Here is a 17,412-nt window from a genome sequence, read left to right as displayed (position 1 = left end):
TAGACTGGAAGCTCCTGAAGGGCAGGGAACCTTTGCAAATCTTTGACTCCCCAGCACTGAGCCAAGCATCTGGCAATTGAATGGAATGATTTAGATGAAACTGCCTGTTACATAGTGTTTCAGGATTGGGCTGTTTATTTTAGTCAACCTTATTTCATGTGACTTTACTTTGGCTGAGTGGCCTGAAAGTAGAATTATTCTGAGCACCTAACAAATTTAATGAATGATGATGAGGAAGAACAATGCACCGTAGTTAGATACAGTCCACAGAGAAAGTGAAGAGCCCAGTCAAAACCGATGGGCTTTACTATGTTTAAAGTAAAAAAATATGTAGCCTAAGTGAAGTGTTGATGAACATAACTCTCTTATATGCTTCACTTGTCTTTGTTGAGAATGGGCGCTGGCCTGCATGAGATGGCAATTAATGATTTTACACGCATAAGAAGAGAATTTTTGACCTTGAGACCTTAGGAAGAGCTGTTGATACAATCCCCTGCACTCTGTAGATAAGGAGACTCAGTCAAATGTCTTTCCTGAGGTTACACACCCTGAACAGTGGTACTCTTTCCAACCAAAGATAGTGCCTGCCTCATGTTTTTTAAAGAAATCTTTTAAATGTTAAAAGTGTAAAATTAAAGAAAGTTTCTAGACCATATGAAATATCTCAGTTGTCCCAGGATTAGTTTTATATATGTATATATCAACCATTCTTTTACAGAGTAATCTAGCATACATTCACACAACAAGGTTTTAGAGGATGGTTTCTATGCAAGTGAAATTATATGCATGGAAAGACAACAGTCATACTTTCTAATCTGAAGTTGCTGTATTTCCTATTAGGAACATTTTCCAAGGGGGAGTTAAGAAATAATATGTTGAATAAAGCTAGGGATGTTGAGAGACATTCCTAGTCCCACAGAGAACAGCCATACCATCCTACAAGCTGTCCCCTGGTGGGGGTGGGGGTGGGGGTGGGTGGGTGTCTATCAGAGTTAGAATCCTGGCTTCATAGACAAGGAAATTGACCTGGTGTGGTGGTTCTTACACTGGTATGAAGACTCTTAGCTTTTTTTCTCCACATAGCCAAAGTGAATGTCATTGATTGCTTCAAGCATGATGGTCTTACCAGTCTAGACTCTAAGTGTTTCTTACGCTCTCAGAATGACGTATTCAGTAACCACTTATACTCTGTAGTAAAACAATTTTTGTTGTTAAAGTAGGAAGAAGAGAGAAGACCAAATTATTTCCAGTTTGGGCTTAACATTGGTGTTATCTTTCAGACTGTGGGTGAAATAAAAAGGAGTTATGGTTTTACAGAATCAGAGCTACCAAATGTATGATAAAGACAGATGTTATCTTACTATTTGCAAGTAATGAACAAAGAAGACATACCCATTGCCCTGTAACTTTCAGATCTTCTGTAACCTTTTTTAACAAAATGAGAGAAGTTGCTACTTGTACCCAAGGGAAGAGAAAGTTAATGAATAGAAAAGACAGAATTTGCTTAGGAAAATGGTGGAATTAAACTCTGGACAAAACATGCATCAGTGATGCATAACATTTTTGTTAATTGGGTCTTAACAGGTTTCTGACTCATGTGGTAATCATTGTAGAAGTGGGTCTTACTAGACCATGCCAGTGGTAAATCCTGCAGCTGTAAGAACTCTTACCTACTTGTGTATGTGCACCTGAGTTTCTGAGGGCGTACGTTTCTATAGCTTAATTTAGGTTCCACATACACTTCAGTGGTTAAACCTGAGCTAGACTCAAAAGAGTTTGTTTCCATTAAGAAAATGAATCTTTTATGTGGACCAAGGTCAGGTTAGTTAATTTGTTTGCTTTTATTGGAATAACTTTTCCCATTCCAATTCATCACTTAATTTTAAGTGGTTCTACTAAAATACCCATTAAAGTCCCTTACATTTCTTACAGACTAGGACTATGACAGGTTCATGTTACTTTTTTTTCCCTGCAGGCACAAAAGGTAGCTTTTCCAGTCATCAACGTATTCTTCCTTGTTCGTAATTTCCCAACAATGAGGGGATATTTTATATAATACCAGTATGAACTCTAATTGCAAAGAGACCAAATGAAGTTTCCACAAGAAGCAAGATTAATTAAAATATAAAAATGCACCAAAATGTAGTAAAACTTTTCTTTTTAAAAAAAAATACTATGACATTTTGTGGGGCAACCTTCCTTTTTTCCCCCCCACTATACCCTCTTCCCCACTGTTGCATATTCCAGCAACTTAAAGTCAACTCTGGCTAGTAAAGTAACTAAATGTGATGTTATCACCCTAATTAGTGGTGACAAAAGATCAATTAATGTTATAATTAAAAACAGTGTCTAGATCTGTTGTTTGTAGTGAACAAATGTGACAATTACTTTGTTCATTGACATAGATGTGTTGAATTTCCTCCCTAGATTTTAAGGGGATGCATTTTAGTGCTGATGTGCACATTTAACTGTGGACAGTAGGAACAAGGCAAGCATATTAGGGAAAGAATAGGGCCCCTAATGTCTAAGCTAGAGCCATATTTTAGCATACTTGACACCTTTCCTTGGTATATGATGCTATATCAGCAACTTGTACTCACTGGATCTGGAGCCTCAAGCTTTTAATATTTTATCACTAAATGCTTAAGTGTTTATGTTGCAAAAAGAAAAGGAAAAAAAAAAAAAGATTCCCACTCGGAGTCTCAAACCATGTAAGCAGTACACACTATCTGAGAACCATGTCATTAATGATTTTGGTTCCATTTATGGCAATACTTTTTAAGTTGATGGGGCAGAATAGTTAAGTATGTGATTTTTTGCAGATCTCGTTGAATTTTCTTCTGATACAGGGCAAGCTGTTTTTCATACATTGAAGCCTGGGAAAGCTCTGTTACTGTTAAAAGAGTAACCGTATCTCTTTTCTGAGTTGTTGCCAAGCAGATGTAGACTTTTGGAATGTGCCCAGAAAACTTCTACAGCTGATACTTTGGTGATTTGTTCCTACTTCTGGCTTTACTGGCACCTATTTAAATAGCAGAGGAACATAATTTTGCATTGGTAAGTCACAAATTTATACACTTCCTTAGAAGCAATTAAATATAGGTAAGCCAGTCGATAGAAATGAACTAAGCCCACTTTGCTTTTTGAGATTAGCAGTGAAGATATGCCAAGCTTTGGCTATGTCATTTTGGTGGAGAAAGAATGAGGACAATCCCTTTAAAAAGTTCTCTGAGAGATTAGCACTAAATGTCAAATGAGGCAATCTACTACCATTACTAAAAGAAATCTCACCTTTTAACTTCATCTCATAAATGGATCATGCTCCATGGATCCACCTGAGGAGGATTTGGTTTGATTTTAAATTCTTAGATTACTACTGACTTCCACCATCATGTTTCAGTATTCTTTCCATGACGTTAATGTTGTAAAGAGCATTAGAAATGAGGAAATATCAGCAATGGCGGGGTTCACTAATTTATCAGGAAATGAGCATTTTTTTGAACATCAGCTCAAAACAACAAAGATTAGTACCATAATTTCAGGTAACTTAGTAGCCGTTGAAATCCCGTAAGCCATAAAGGTAATGTGCTTTTGGCATGGCGAGTAAAACAAGGAAGCTGGTTGAATTCATTGACTAACTCCGTTGCTGCCTAAAAAAGACAATTAAACAAGGAGAACAGGGAGGGAGGAAGGGAGGAACAAAGAAACTAAACTCTCTTTCTTTTTTAAGAGGAGTTGGAAGATGAGGAGTAATATAACACTTTAGATATACATGTTAAAAATGTATAACAAGTCATAGATCATACTAAAGGATTCCTAAAGTTTAGAACATGGCTGAGGGTATAGATGTCAGATTTTCTTACACAATAGTGGGTCTTTTGTTTCAGAGTTCACTCTTGGCAAGCAACTCCCTACCACTGCGTTAATTTCCTGTCGATCTTTCATTCAGCAACAGAACTAGAGATGGGGAGCAGACACTGCCTCCCCCCTCCCCAGGCTTTTTAAGACTGTGCTTTGTGTAGATTAAAAAGAAGAAAGAAAAAAGAACAAACTTTTCCCAAACAAGATGTCCATGTGCATTCTTTAACATCCTGTGTGTGTGCTTAAAATGATCCTTTAAAAAAGCCCCCTCCATAATTTTGAACCTCTCCTTTTTCTAAAGACTTTTATAGCCATTTTTTTTTCCTTCTTCTCAGCATGTGAACCAATGTGTAACTCAAATAGATGTTACTTTGCTATTTACTTAGATTGTTTTAAAAGGCTAGCTGTGTGGAGGAATGAGGAAGGAAGGGAGGAGGGAGTGGCTAGGGTTTATTTTTTTTCTGTGTTGACCTAATGAGTGCAGTTCTTAAAAAAATAATAAATATTTACGTGTGATCTTAATTTTTAATGAGACTCATAAACTGGCTTGTATAGAAGAGGGTATGAAAAGCCAAATATATTAAACTATGGTTATTGTAAATACATGCATATGTACGCTAGAATGTTTTATGAGGAAGGGAACTTACTGGTTTTTGTTCACTGTTGTTTTTCTAGTGTCTAGAAGAGTGCCTAACACATAACTGGCACTCAATAAATATTTGTTGAATGAAAAAAATGAATGTAAATAGGCAGCATTGCATAGTGATGATAACATTAGAGTAGAATTCAGAAGACCCTGGAGTCTAGTTCTGGCACTGCCATTCACTAAGCATATGAAGTTGCTGAAGTCACTTACCTTCTTTGCACCTCTGTTTTTAAAAAAGTGGGAATAGCCCAGCTACTCCAGAGGCTGAGGTGGGAGGATTGCTTGAGCCTAGGAGTTCAAGAGTCTGTAGTGGTTTATCATCGTATTGGCGAGTAGCCACTGTACTCCAGCCTGGGCAACATATCTTGAGACCCCATCTCTTAAAAAAATTGGGAATAATAGTACCTGCCCTCCTTGCCTTTTTTAGGCTTTTATAATGGTTAAACGATATCTAAGGGATACAAAAGTGCTTTGGAAACTACAGGGTGCTTTAAAGAAATTGTGTGTGAGAGAGAGAGAGTGAGAGAGAGAGTGTATGTGTGGGCGTGAGCGTACAGAAAATCCTTTATCTCTTTGCTTCTCAATTTCTTTTCTTAGGAAAATCAGATTATTTAAATCCCATTATGTACAGCTCTCCTCTGTTCTTACTAAGCCTCTGTATTCCATTACCTCCAGTAAATCAGAAAAAGGTGGTGAGTCAGGCTATAGTGGAAGGTGGGGTCTGCTGTTTTCTTGTTTCCATTTTACTCAGTGGAATTCTGAAATCTTGAGTGCATGTCTCATGAGGTTTCTTACCTGTTTGAACTATACAAGATTTAGCGTACAAATTTGAGTCTCTTAGTTATGACCATTTCAAGATTCCTTGATGACCAAGTTAAAGTATTTATTAGTTGTTATTGTGGTAGATTGATAATCGTTCATTTAACATAGAATCTAGCTAGAATCAGTGTCATGGAATTAGCTATAAAGATTTTTTTAAAAAAATGTGTGTATGTGTGCATGCGTGTTCATGCTCATGTGTTTTAATAATAATATGTCCCAAGGATGCACATCTGAAAGAGGAAAAGATAGAAAGTACAAAGTAAGTAGTATGGTATTGACAAAGAGAAAAGATCACATCGTCAGGATGATTGTTTTTCAGTTTTGAAACTCCTTAGGCTTTGCACCTATTAATTTTCCATAGTTATTTTTTATTTTGGGATTTTAAAATTTAAGTATCGAGTAACAAAATATGGAAGTCCTTTATATTAGCATATTGCCTTAAATTAGGAAGAAAATGATATGAAGTCTTCGGTAGACTTTAATAGCATCGTAGAACTTTAGATTTGGAAGCCAACTTGAATAACATCATAGAACTTTTAGATTTTAAGAGATCATTTAGTCCAGCTACTCTCAACTGGCTCTTGAGAGAACCGAGGCCCAGATAACCCAGGCCAAGGAGTTTTTGGAAGGTCATGCCACCAGGTTCTTTAGAGTCAGGACTATAATTTAGGTCTTCAGGTGTGTAAATTTCTACTGTTCCTTCCTGTTACCTTGCTGTTGAGTTTTCTTAAAACTAAAACTATATTATAAACCCCAATTAAGAGAACTTTCTAAAGTATTGCTAATGTTGACTGCCTTACCATTACATTTGCTAGTGACAGTCACCCAGGTTTTCTGAGCCAGAAACCTAACTTTCTGATTAATAAGACAATTGTATGTATGTGGCATCCTTGGCTGGACATATCCATAGAACCTATATTTTTAAATCTGAAAGAATATAAGCAATGCTCCCTCCCTCCATTTTTTTAAATGACAAGGGCTGTTGAAAAACATCACAACCCCTCACTGTCACCTGCATCCATTTAGTTTAAAATATATGTTGTTTAGGCTGAGCTCAGTGGCTATGCCTGTAATCTTAGCACTGTGGGAGGCCGAGGTGGGAGCATCATCGCTTGTGGTCAGGAGTTCGAGACCAGCCTGAGCAAGAGTGAGAGCCTGTCTCTACAAAAATGGAAACATTAGCCAGGTATGGTGGCACACACCTGTAGTCCTAGGTACTTGGGAGTCCTAGGTACTGGGTACAGTCCTAGGTACTGAGGCAAGAGGATTGCTTGAGCCCTGCAGTTCAAGGTTGCAGTGGGTTAGGATGACACCATTGTACTCTAGCCAGGGTTGACTGAGTGAGATTCTGTCTCAAAAAAAAAAAAAATATATATATATATATGTATATATATATATATAGTGTGTATATATATGTGTTGCAATCAAAATATATATGTTGCTTTCAAAAGAGTTGTTCGACTTAAACTCAGGAGGTACATTACATTGTCCATGCATTGTTTTTGGAAACCTGATCTTACTTATGTCTGCTTTTAATAGATAGGCTAGGTTAAGTTATGTTAAACATGTTGTACTGAGGCTTGATTCACCGTGCTACAGCCTGACTTTCTTCCTTGATTAGCTTTAATCAAACTCTCTGCATTCCATGACCTTAATAAAGCTATTTTTCCTGACAACTGAAGACTGTCTTAACAAGCACAGCTCATCTGTGCTGAAACTAAGGCTGAGTTAAGATGGGGTCTAGGTCCTCATTAAAGTCCACAGCATGAAGTATAAGAGGAAATGATGAAATGGTGCTCCCTGAAACATCTCGTCTTTAAATTTAATTAGACAAATTATACGCAAACTAGTAGATGCCCTGGGAAGGCAATGAACATTAGGGCTAATAAAAAGCTTGAATAGTATAAAAGGGCTGGGGGAAGTGCTATAGAACCTTTCTAACACTTATGAGAGGTAAATTAAAACCAATTGCTAAACATAGAAACTGGATGAATTTCAATATTGATATAGAAATTAATTTTATGGTGCTGTTCTAAGTATAAAAATAGAGGCTATACTTAAGTCTTCCAAAATTTGGCATGTTAACACCTATGCACAAAGTATTTTATGGATCTTTACATGCTGGGAGACAATTATGGGCCTTACTTTGGAGTTTTGACAGACCTGGGTTCAAATTCTAGCAAGTTCTACTAACTTTTGTTTTTTGGGGGTTTACTTTGGTGCATGGTACCTCACTTCTGTGAAATGCAGTTTCATCATCTATAAAATGAGAGGAATAATTCTTTTCCTAAAGAGGCTGTATAAGAATTAAGTGATATTAAATTAGATGACAAGTGTAGAATGCTTGACACAATACCTGGCACATAATAGATGCTCAAAAATAGGTACCCTATATTGCAAAGGAACGTCCACTAAGTTAAGAGTGGTTTCAGATGAATTATCTTTTAAATATGTGAGTTATATTATGAATGTAAATAGTGTACACATAATCTTATGAATCAAGATTAAGTGAAAATGCTAGAGAACAGAAGCTTATAGCTTTTGGAAAGATAGCGACTCAGAGGTAATAAGTAGATTATTTGGAGCCTAGAGCAGTCAAATGGAGAGAGGTTTCAGTAGGTTGAAACATTCATTTATTAAGAGCTGCATGTTAAGCATCTTGTATACCTTATTATCTCATTTAACATTGGTAAGAACTCTGCAAGGTAGGTATTATTGACCTGATTTTACACAGAAAAAAAGGGATTCAGAAAAGCTAAGTGAATTGTATTTTAATATGGAAGAATCAGGACTGGAACTTAGGGTCAACCTGGTTCTGGGGGGCATTTGGATGGCAAACTAGTGCAGATATGTTTATAACTTTTTAAAATCACATTTGTCATATGAATTACTGGAATACACAGTCTCTCTCTCTCTCTCTCTACTGGGACTTTTTATCCTGGGGTGAATTCTAAATAGACTTATTCTGTATTGTTTTAACCCTCATTTCATTGCTTTAAGACACTGTGGCTGCCCACTTAGAATTATCTGGGGTGGGATCTGTGCATTAGTATTTTTAAAGCTCCCCTGGTGATTCCAGGTTTGCAACCAGGGCTAAAAACCTCTGCTTTAAAATATATCTACCTCAGGCATAGGTGTTTTGGTTGCTCACAGCTTTAAGCCTCAGTCTCAGCAATGATTTGTCAGGGCTGATTTTGATCCACTTGCTTGTTTGGAGGAAGAAATATGGAAGCTGTGAAATCTTTTCCAGTTGTGATAGATGTTGTTTATGCATTAATTAGCATGTAAAAATTAAACACTCTGTATTTCTACTGTTAGCTCATTTCCTTCCTTCCTTCCTTCCTTCCTTCCTTCCTTCCTTCCTTCCTTCCTTCCTTCCTTCCTTCCTTCCTTCCTGTTGAAGGAGACCAAATTAGATGGAGGAGAGAGAAAAGTGCTTATGGCAACTTTTCACCTCAGAGAAGTAAAAAGCAAGAGCATTTTTCCCACTCATTTTTAGTAAAACAAAAATTATTTTCAAAATACAGTGGTCTTACCCTCTACTCCTTTAGAAGTAGGAAGAGTCCTTCTTTGCGGTCCAGTAGCTCTGTGGTTCAATCCTGTCTCTCTCACTTTCGTATAAAGAACTAGTCATTTTAAACTCTCTGAGCCTTGATTTCCTAATCTGTAAAACAAAAATAATTCTTAACACATTTGGTTACTCTGAAAATAAAAATGAAGTTAAATATGTAGAGTATAGCCCAGAACCCCATCTGTACAGCTCCTGTTATTAATACTAGGTAGCTGAGACACAAGTATCTTTCTGAGTGGGTTCTGTGCAGCTTGTTGGTGCTGCAGAGCAAGTAGATTTGTAGTTGACTCTTAACCTGGGACGGTGCTATTCGAATAGCACCTAAGAGATCTCTTTCACCTAAGAGATTTCTGGGTATCTCTTTTCCAGACAGAAAGTTGGCAAGAGAAGTTAAAGTAACTCGCTGAAAGCTAGTCTGGGAAGTTAGTAGCTGATACAGATCAGCATTCCCTAACTATGAGATTTCATAATATTCTCTCCTGTCTTAGTTCTGAGTCATTGGTGCCTGCCATGGTGGCATTCTTAATGAACTCATTCAGTTATTGGGAAGTGGTCATGCCTTTCCTCTTGCCTTCGGGCACAGCTACATCTAAATTACCCCAAACAGATGTATTCCCATTCTTCTTTAAGAGACTATGTCATAAGCTGAAGTATTAAGAAGTTCATTCTAATTTCTAATGCTGATAAGCATCAGGTTAAGCATATTTCTACTCCTACCATCTTCCAGGGAGGTATAAAATTGCTTCCTATACTTAGGAGTTTTTACAAAAAAAAAAAAAAAAGGTTGGTAACTTAATGGGTCAAATTAGCAGGATGTTTTGAAAACTCAGTAGAAGAATAACTCTCCCTGCAGATCCATGACCTGGTGGAAATCCAGACGTTAGACTCCACCAAACTCAGATGATACCCAATAAATGACAATAGGAATATCCAAGGAGGTAAATGCCTTGAGACCACTCACTCCCTAAGCTCTAAATCCTTATATGACCCTGAGTCAGGCAGGCAGTGGGGCTGCAAGGCTGAGATAAGTACTGAAAATTGGCCAGTGTACATTTTTTTAAAACATAGCTCCCCCTTTTATACTTTTCTGCACACCTGCCCTGAAGGCTATACAGCTTGTTACTTGCTGATAGCTAAGTAAATGCAATCAACATTTCTTACTATTGCCTACAGAAAAAACCTAAATTGTTTACTGGCCTCCAGGATATCGGTAAATATCTGGTTGGTTTTTTTGAGGGCGGATAGGCAGGAGAAGGCCAGTATACAGTGTCTGATTTTACATTATAAAATGCAAAAATGCAAATTTTATACTCCAGAATAAGAAATGAACAATTTACAGTACACCTGTATTGTTTCAAGACTAATGAGAAATTATCTTGTTTTCTATGTGTAGAAAATGCCCCCCCAACTCCCAGTGGCTTTACATATTTTCTGTAGGGGAAAAATGCTATTTATAAAGTAGCCTGGGATGTGGAGAATCCAATGATAAAAGACTGTTTCATGATTTTGGACTGTGGCATCGGAAAGCTCCTTTCAAAAGACTCTTACCTCTGGGCATTCTGGCACAGCTGGGGAGAGGATTGGTGAGATGAAAATGGGATGAAAATCCCCATTTTCTGTTAAACATAGGCAGGCTAGGAATGGCGCATCCTGGTTTTAGAATTAGAAACTTCATTATACAAAAGCAGGGTGGAGGAACCCTAATTTGACAGCTAACCCAACAGTGTGCATGGACCACAAGATTAGTAGGGGCCAGCAGTGTGACATTGCCATTTAAAAAGCTAATGCTGTGTTGGGCTGTGGTCTGACCACAGCTGGATTTTTTTTTTTTTTTTTTTTTTTGCCCAGTTTTGGGCACAAAATGCTAAGTAACAGGAACTGCAACAAAATGGAGACCTGGATGCTAATGAATTAGGAAAGCATATTTTGTGAGGGGCAATTGAAGAGTACGTGGCTGTACAGTTGGAGAAGAGATTCCTTAGAATGACCTCTGTTACAAGCTTAAGTGGATAGTTAAGTGGTGAAATTAGGGTGGGATGTTCTCTAATGCTCTTAGAAGGCAGAAGGAGGAGTTAAGTCTTTCTCTGGATCCTCAAACTCCTGCTCAACACGAAAATAAAACAAAAAACTGGAGTTAACATCTCCTTGCACTGCCTGACCTGTTTTTCCAACACATCTGCTCATCTTGTTTCAAAATGAGTGACTGTCACCATCATTTTTCACCCTACCCTCTAAAACAGAAATCTGGCATTGTCTTTGGTTCCTTTTCCTCAGGGGGGAAAAACAATTGCATTTAAAGTCAGCACCTATGGATACTAGTCTTTGGTTTGTCTCTAATAACTGCTAATAAACCTTAAAGGGGAGGCAATACAATTAAACTTTATAATTTCTAAAGAGTTTTGAGCTATTTAGCACTAAGTGATGCCAAAGAAAAAGAAGACTAACATTACTGACAGCAGAGGGGAAAATTTTATGTCCTTTCTGGAGGCCAAGGTTAAGTTCTGTATGACTCAGCACATTGACATTGTATATGACCCTAAATCCCTTCTATTTCCCAATCTACTTGTCTTGACCTGTTTAATTTCCACACCGAAATAGTTTCATTAACACAGCAGTCGTGCACAGGAGATAGTAGCTAACTGATGTAATTAACTGGCGTGTCAAAGGCTATTGGTTTATTGCGTATACAACTGTCTTTCCTAGTGGGAAGATACACTTTCTGCTGACATGATAGGTATGGAAACATACCAAATTGCCAAAAAATCTGCTGGGTGATGGTGAGGTGCTTGTGGCAACTCCACTTATAGAAGCCGAGTGGCGGGATCTGTTACAGTGTTCTCCTAAAATGCGACTGACCAAAAGCGCTAATTGTTGAACAGTTAAAACAGAAAAAAGAGAAGGCAATTCAGTTTGGGGCTGTGGTGAGGTTTTTTTCCCTTTTCTTTCCTTTTTTTTTTTTTTTTAATTTGTGCTTTTGGCATGCTAATGCATGCGTTTAGTCTCTACAAGAAATTACCGTTTAAGAAAGAATTTAAAAACATGAAGTGCTCAATCCGTATCTCCTAAACAACTAAAAAGACTGCAATTTCAAATGAGAAATTATGTTGCAAAGAAGAAAAAAGTTGTTTATTATGGCTCAAAATTTTAATCACCCAAGGGCTGTAAAGTTAAAAATAGACAATTCTGCCTTCTGTTTATGGTAAACTTGGCTGAGTCCCGGCAAATTTCAAAGCTGAACATACTGTATGTTATTTTTGCTTAATTTTAGATTCCACATTTTAAAATTATTTCTTACAAGAAGCATATTTCAGGATATAAACTTAGCCTGAAGAACAGTATTCTTGATTTCTGCCCATATTGAAACTCCTTTGAAAATAGTAAACTATGGTTTTGGGATTTTCCTATTCCCAAGAGTCCAAATGGGTACCTTTCTAAGTCTTTTACATTATGAATGAACACAGGAATATGAAAATTCTGAAGGTTACTTTCTGCTGTCTGGTTCGTTACTTGTAATTTTAGTTTTCTTAACAGTATAACTGGATGCAAATATATACGGGGTACACACTAACTTCCACTGAAATGTTTTCAGGAGGGAGGGGCATTTTGCAAGATGTGTTGTCTTTAGTTTTTCAGGTGCGGAGACGGGAAGACACAGACAGAGGCTCCTGTCACACATAGAAAGTGCCTGCACGTGTGCCAAGAACTTAAGAGAGAGCCCGGGAGGGAACCTTCGCTGTCGCTCCCAGCTTCTCTGCTGGTACATTCACACTGGCCTGGAGAACTCTTGTGTGGCAACCGTTTGGCCCCAGAGCAAGTAGGATTGTTGACTCAACCCTCTTCATGCCTCCTCAGAGAGGAGGAACACCTGGCTTCACCTGTTTACATAACTCTTGTTGATTCTTGTTCATGAGCTCTTCCAGAATCATTTTTTGGGCCTTTTCTCAACAGGGTTTTTAGAATAACAAGCCCTTTGGGGTGGCAAGAAATCTAGGGAGGGGATTTTTTTTTTTTTAACCTGTACTCAATGTGGCATCTAAGAACCAAACATGCGCCACAGAGTCAATGGCATGCTCAGTAAATATTTGCTAAATATCGCTGAGTGAATGACTCTTTATTGAAGATCAGGATTTCCATGATGACCTTGACAAACATACGTTTGCGATTAAGTTAATCATAGCTGCCATTTGAGAATTCTTACTGTGTGCTGGACACATAGCTGAACACTTCCTATACTACTTCTGATCTTTCCATGAACCCATTTTATAGAGGAGAATACTAAGATTCACTAGGTTAGGAACCTGTGTGAGGACATCTAGATACGTAGAATAGCTGTGTAGTCTGTACTCGGTAAGTATAGGATTAGCAGCGATTCCATGTGCTTTCCAATATGCCGTATCACTGTGCTTGAGAAAGGTTGTAATGACAGTATCCATACGTTGACACCATGCCTCCGAGAGGCCAAAGGACATGTCACTGTATTCGTTAAGGTGCTGAAGTCCTTAATCCTGGGATATTTTCCTGGGCCAGAGTCAGAAGCTATTTCTGCTTAGTTTACACACAATTCTAATAAATTTGATTATCTGTTTTTCCAGTACAAAGCAGACTAATTCATTCATTAAATACTTTTTGAGTACCTATTATGTGCCAACTAGGTTCTTCTAGATAACAGAAGAGACAGAATCCTTGCCCTTGCAGAGCTTATATTGCAGATGTATAGATCAGTGGTTCTCAAAGTATGGTACCTGGATCAGCTCAGAGGGGGACTTGTTAGAAATGCAAATCCTTGGCCCCCACTCTAGACCTAGGAAATCAGAAATTCAGGGGGTGGGGTCCAATTTAAACAAGCCCTCTAGGTGATTATGACGTATGATAAAGCATAAGAACCACAGTTCTAGGTTTTAAACAACATTTTTGTGTTCCTGTGGCAGGTAGCTCTGTGGAAAACTTTTGTCTCCACATTTATTCCCAGACTAGTGTGTGTGTGTGTGTGTCTGTCTGTGCACATGTGCATGCATGTGCATGTGTGCATGTTGAGGTCTGACTTCGTGATGGCATTTACTGATGGGCAAAGCTCAGGTGCTGGCCCTTTGTGGGGCAGAGGCACTTGGACATTTGTACATAAAGATATGGGCCCTGGAGTCATATGTACCTGAATTCAGATTCTTACTTTGCCAAGCACTAGCCACTTGAACTTGGGAGAGTTAGGAAACCTCTCTAAGCCTTTCTTCATTGTAAAAATGAGGATGATGTAATGGGACCATACCTCATACTTAGCACGGCTTCGTGGTACAAAGAGAATGCCCAGTGACTAATGATAATTACTTTTCTCTCTCTGGGATCTAGCACCTAGCGTGGCACAGAAAGAATGGATAGATGTTTATTTTCCTTTGTGTTAGCCTTTAGCCCAATGCCTAAAGCTATATAATTCTTACCCTGGGTCCATCTTTAGCAGAAGAAAAAGGAATAATGGCATCAGGGCATACCTTACACACAGGGTCCTCTTGGAAATGCATGTTGACCTGCCCTGGTTTGGCCGCTGCTGTTACTTCATCCTCACCAGTCTAAGTGTGATATTGCCTTCCCCTTTAGCCCTTAACTTTGGAATATTTCAAATGCCTCTAAAATTTCATTTAATTAAGGGGTTTCCAGATCTTCTTGTAGATATTTTATTCTTGAAATGCTGGTGGCATTAATAGCAAATCTAAGAGTGTCAGACTTTTGCCTGTTTTGTGCCTTTTCATCACTAAGCCAAGGCAAAGAATTTTTGAGGAAATTAATACTTCCTTCAAGCATGGTAAGAACACGAAGCTAACATAGTGCCCTATGACCTGATTTCACTGACTTTTCTTTCTGAATTTTTGTTTTGCCATTTTTATTACACATCACACTACATGGGTAAAACTGGAAGTGTAATTGTAAAGGAGGATGGGTTTCTCAAAATATGTAGGGTCTGGCTGGTCAGATAACCTTTCAAAAGAAACATTGTCCACTGGATGACTTGGTTGTTATTCACAAGTAGGTTTTCTAAGTTTGATCTCCAGATGTTCATTAATTCACTAAATATGATTGAGCACCTACTATGTGCCAAGTGTTGTAGGTGCTGAAGATACAGCAGTGAACAAATGGGACAAAAATCCCTACCCTCCTAGTACTGTATATTTAGTAACTTTCTTTTTCACACATGGACATGTGTTTGGGTATCTCTGGAGTAATGAGTTATATGCAGAAGCTGAGGCTGGAATGGTGTTGGACACATAGGCACTCAGATATTAATCTCCTGCACTGTGCACGATTGCTCTCTCTCAGTGACATAAACAAGTTGAACCATTTGCAGTTTGTCTGCCTTAAGTTTTACATGTGAAATTTAACTCTTCATTAATGAACACTACCACGTTGTCTCTCTTCTCTGGCACATCCTGGTGCCCTGGATTTGTGGGGTCAAGTTAGTGCCAGTTTAACTCAGCTGTTCTTTGTGTTATTGTAAATCCTGTGTTTTAGTTCTCTATTGCTACTGTAACAAATTAACACAAATTTAGTGGTTTAAAATAACAAAGATTTATTCTCTTACAATTCTGGGAACTGGGAAGTCTAAAAACCAGTCTTACTGGGCTAAAATCAAGGTGTTCTCACGGCTGGTTCCTTCTGCAGACTCCAGGGTAGAATCTGTTCCTTGCCCGTTTCAATGTCTGGCTGGTTTTGCATTCCTTGGCTGGTAGCCGCATCACTCTGATCTCTGCTTCCTTCTCCTGAGTCATTGATCTTCTGCCTCCCTTTTAAGGAACTTTGTGATTACATCATTGCCCCACCCACATAATCCAGGATAATCTCTCCATCTCAAGATTCTTGGCTTGATTGCATCTGCAGGGTTCCTGTTGTAATATTTATGGGTTCTGGGGATTAGGACATGGACATCTTGGAGGGTCATTAATTCAACCAACCATACCTTTTCAGAAATTCCAGCATGCCTAGGTTGAGCCACGAAGGAGCAGATTTTATTGAGCAGTTTTTCCCATTCTGTGAAACCTAACAGAAAACCTTCTAGAATGTAAACATTGCTAACCTGTCACAGCCTAATTATATGTGCATAACTACCTGAAAATTTCCTTAATAATTTCTGTTTCTTCCACAAGGCTTGGCTCAAAAAACAAAAAACAAACAAGCAAACAAAAAGCAAAACCCCTTCTCCAGGAAGCCTTCCCGGATTACCTTGGGTTCATTTGGTGCTCCTTACTTGTGATTCTGTCATACTCTGTGTGTAAGTGACTCATGACTGCACCTTTGCTGTTGCAGCTGTGGATTTACTTGTTTCCCACTGTTCCCTCTCCCCCAGTGGTATGCTCTTTATAGGAAAGGGCTGCTTTGTGAAGCATTCAGAAGATACTTGATAAAAGTTTCTGTATCCATGAATGGATTCTCATCTCTCATAAAATTTTTAAAAAATAGTTTTATGTGTGTTTAACTTCACTTAACAAGGTATTTATTTACTCGAGGTTGAAAGTGGAGTGTGAGGAGGCTGGGTCCAGGAAGGACTGGCATCACAGGCTTGCCTAAGTTATATTTTACATTGTTAGGACCCCTGACCAAGCAGTGAGTCAGCGGATCTTATGGATGGTTCTTTTCAAATGAGTATGATCCTGAAGCTATGCACCATTCTTTCCTCAGTGTTGCTGTAAATCTACCATAAGCCAGGTAGGTTCTGCATCTTTGGAAATGATGGAAATCAAGGTGAATGCCTGAGTGAATTTTAAGTGCTTAAAATTAGTTTCAATCACCAAAGAAGATATTTTGTGGTGTAATATTTTTTTGGGTTACTGTAATAGAGTCAAGTCTCTGGAATTGAGACATTTTATTTTATTTAAAATTTTTAAAGTAGAATCTTACTAGGTGGAAAAATCTGGCTGCCTATGTGGTCATTGTTGGAAAATCATTTTGCCTTCTTCTAACAGCCCTTAGGCTGATTTTTTTCCCCCTCTTTGGAAATAGACTTTGGTCTTTCTGTGTTGTTGGAAAGCATATAATTTTCATTTTTTTCACCTGGTGGTGCTTAATGATACCATGTGAATTTTTAGAGTCCCAGTTGCACTGAAGTGTGTGCCCTGAAACTTCAGTTGGATTAAGAAGGTACCTTGGTGTGAGGGCTGAAATTGGTGAAATGGGAGAACACAGGGTTGCATCTGTATATGTTGCAATTAATATTGACGAGTGGGCAGAAGTCCAGCATTGTCCTAGGGGGTTGGCTAATGTTCATTGTATACCAGTGCAAGTGAGTCTTTCCCCTCCAGGTGTGAGTAGCTTAATTTAGTAGGTCGATTAGGAAAAGCAAGGGGTATTTTCTTGTATTCCAGTTTACATTACACATTGAACATTAACCAGCTGCTTAAAGTTCAGCTCATTGTTGAGTAGTTGTGGTAACAGGTATCCTGACACGTTGCTCATCCATCTTGGTATCCCCACAGCCCTGCCTCTTATGTAGTAGGTGCTCATTAGCATTTGTGAAGTGAATGGAAGAATC

General features: G+C 38.3%; 1 protein-coding gene across 6 annotated transcripts in view; it reads left to right on the top strand.

Annotated features, from left to right (window-relative positions):
* NFIA (nuclear factor I A) overlaps window positions 1–17,412 on the top strand; it is a 351,020-nt gene that overhangs the window by 43,294 nt on the left and 290,314 nt on the right. Inside the window, exon 3 of one of the 6 annotated variants that reach the window (XM_045547891.1) lies at window positions 12,526–12,816. The exons of the other annotated variants lie outside the window; for them this stretch is intronic. Within the exon in view, the coding sequence (XP_045403847.1) occupies window positions 12,526–12,578 (53 nt within the window). The 3' untranslated portion in view covers window positions 12,579–12,816. Of the gene's footprint in view, window positions 1–12,525; window positions 12,817–17,412 lie in introns of those variants that run through there. 6 annotated transcript variants of the gene reach the window in all.

Source organism: Lemur catta, chromosome 3, assembly GCF_020740605.2.
Source record: "Lemur catta isolate mLemCat1 chromosome 3, mLemCat1.pri, whole genome shotgun sequence".
Lineage (NCBI taxonomy): Eukaryota > Metazoa > Chordata > Mammalia > Primates > Lemuridae > Lemur > Lemur catta.
The sequence above is the reverse complement of the archived record's forward strand: the minus strand, read 5'-3'. Positions and strand labels throughout refer to the sequence as shown.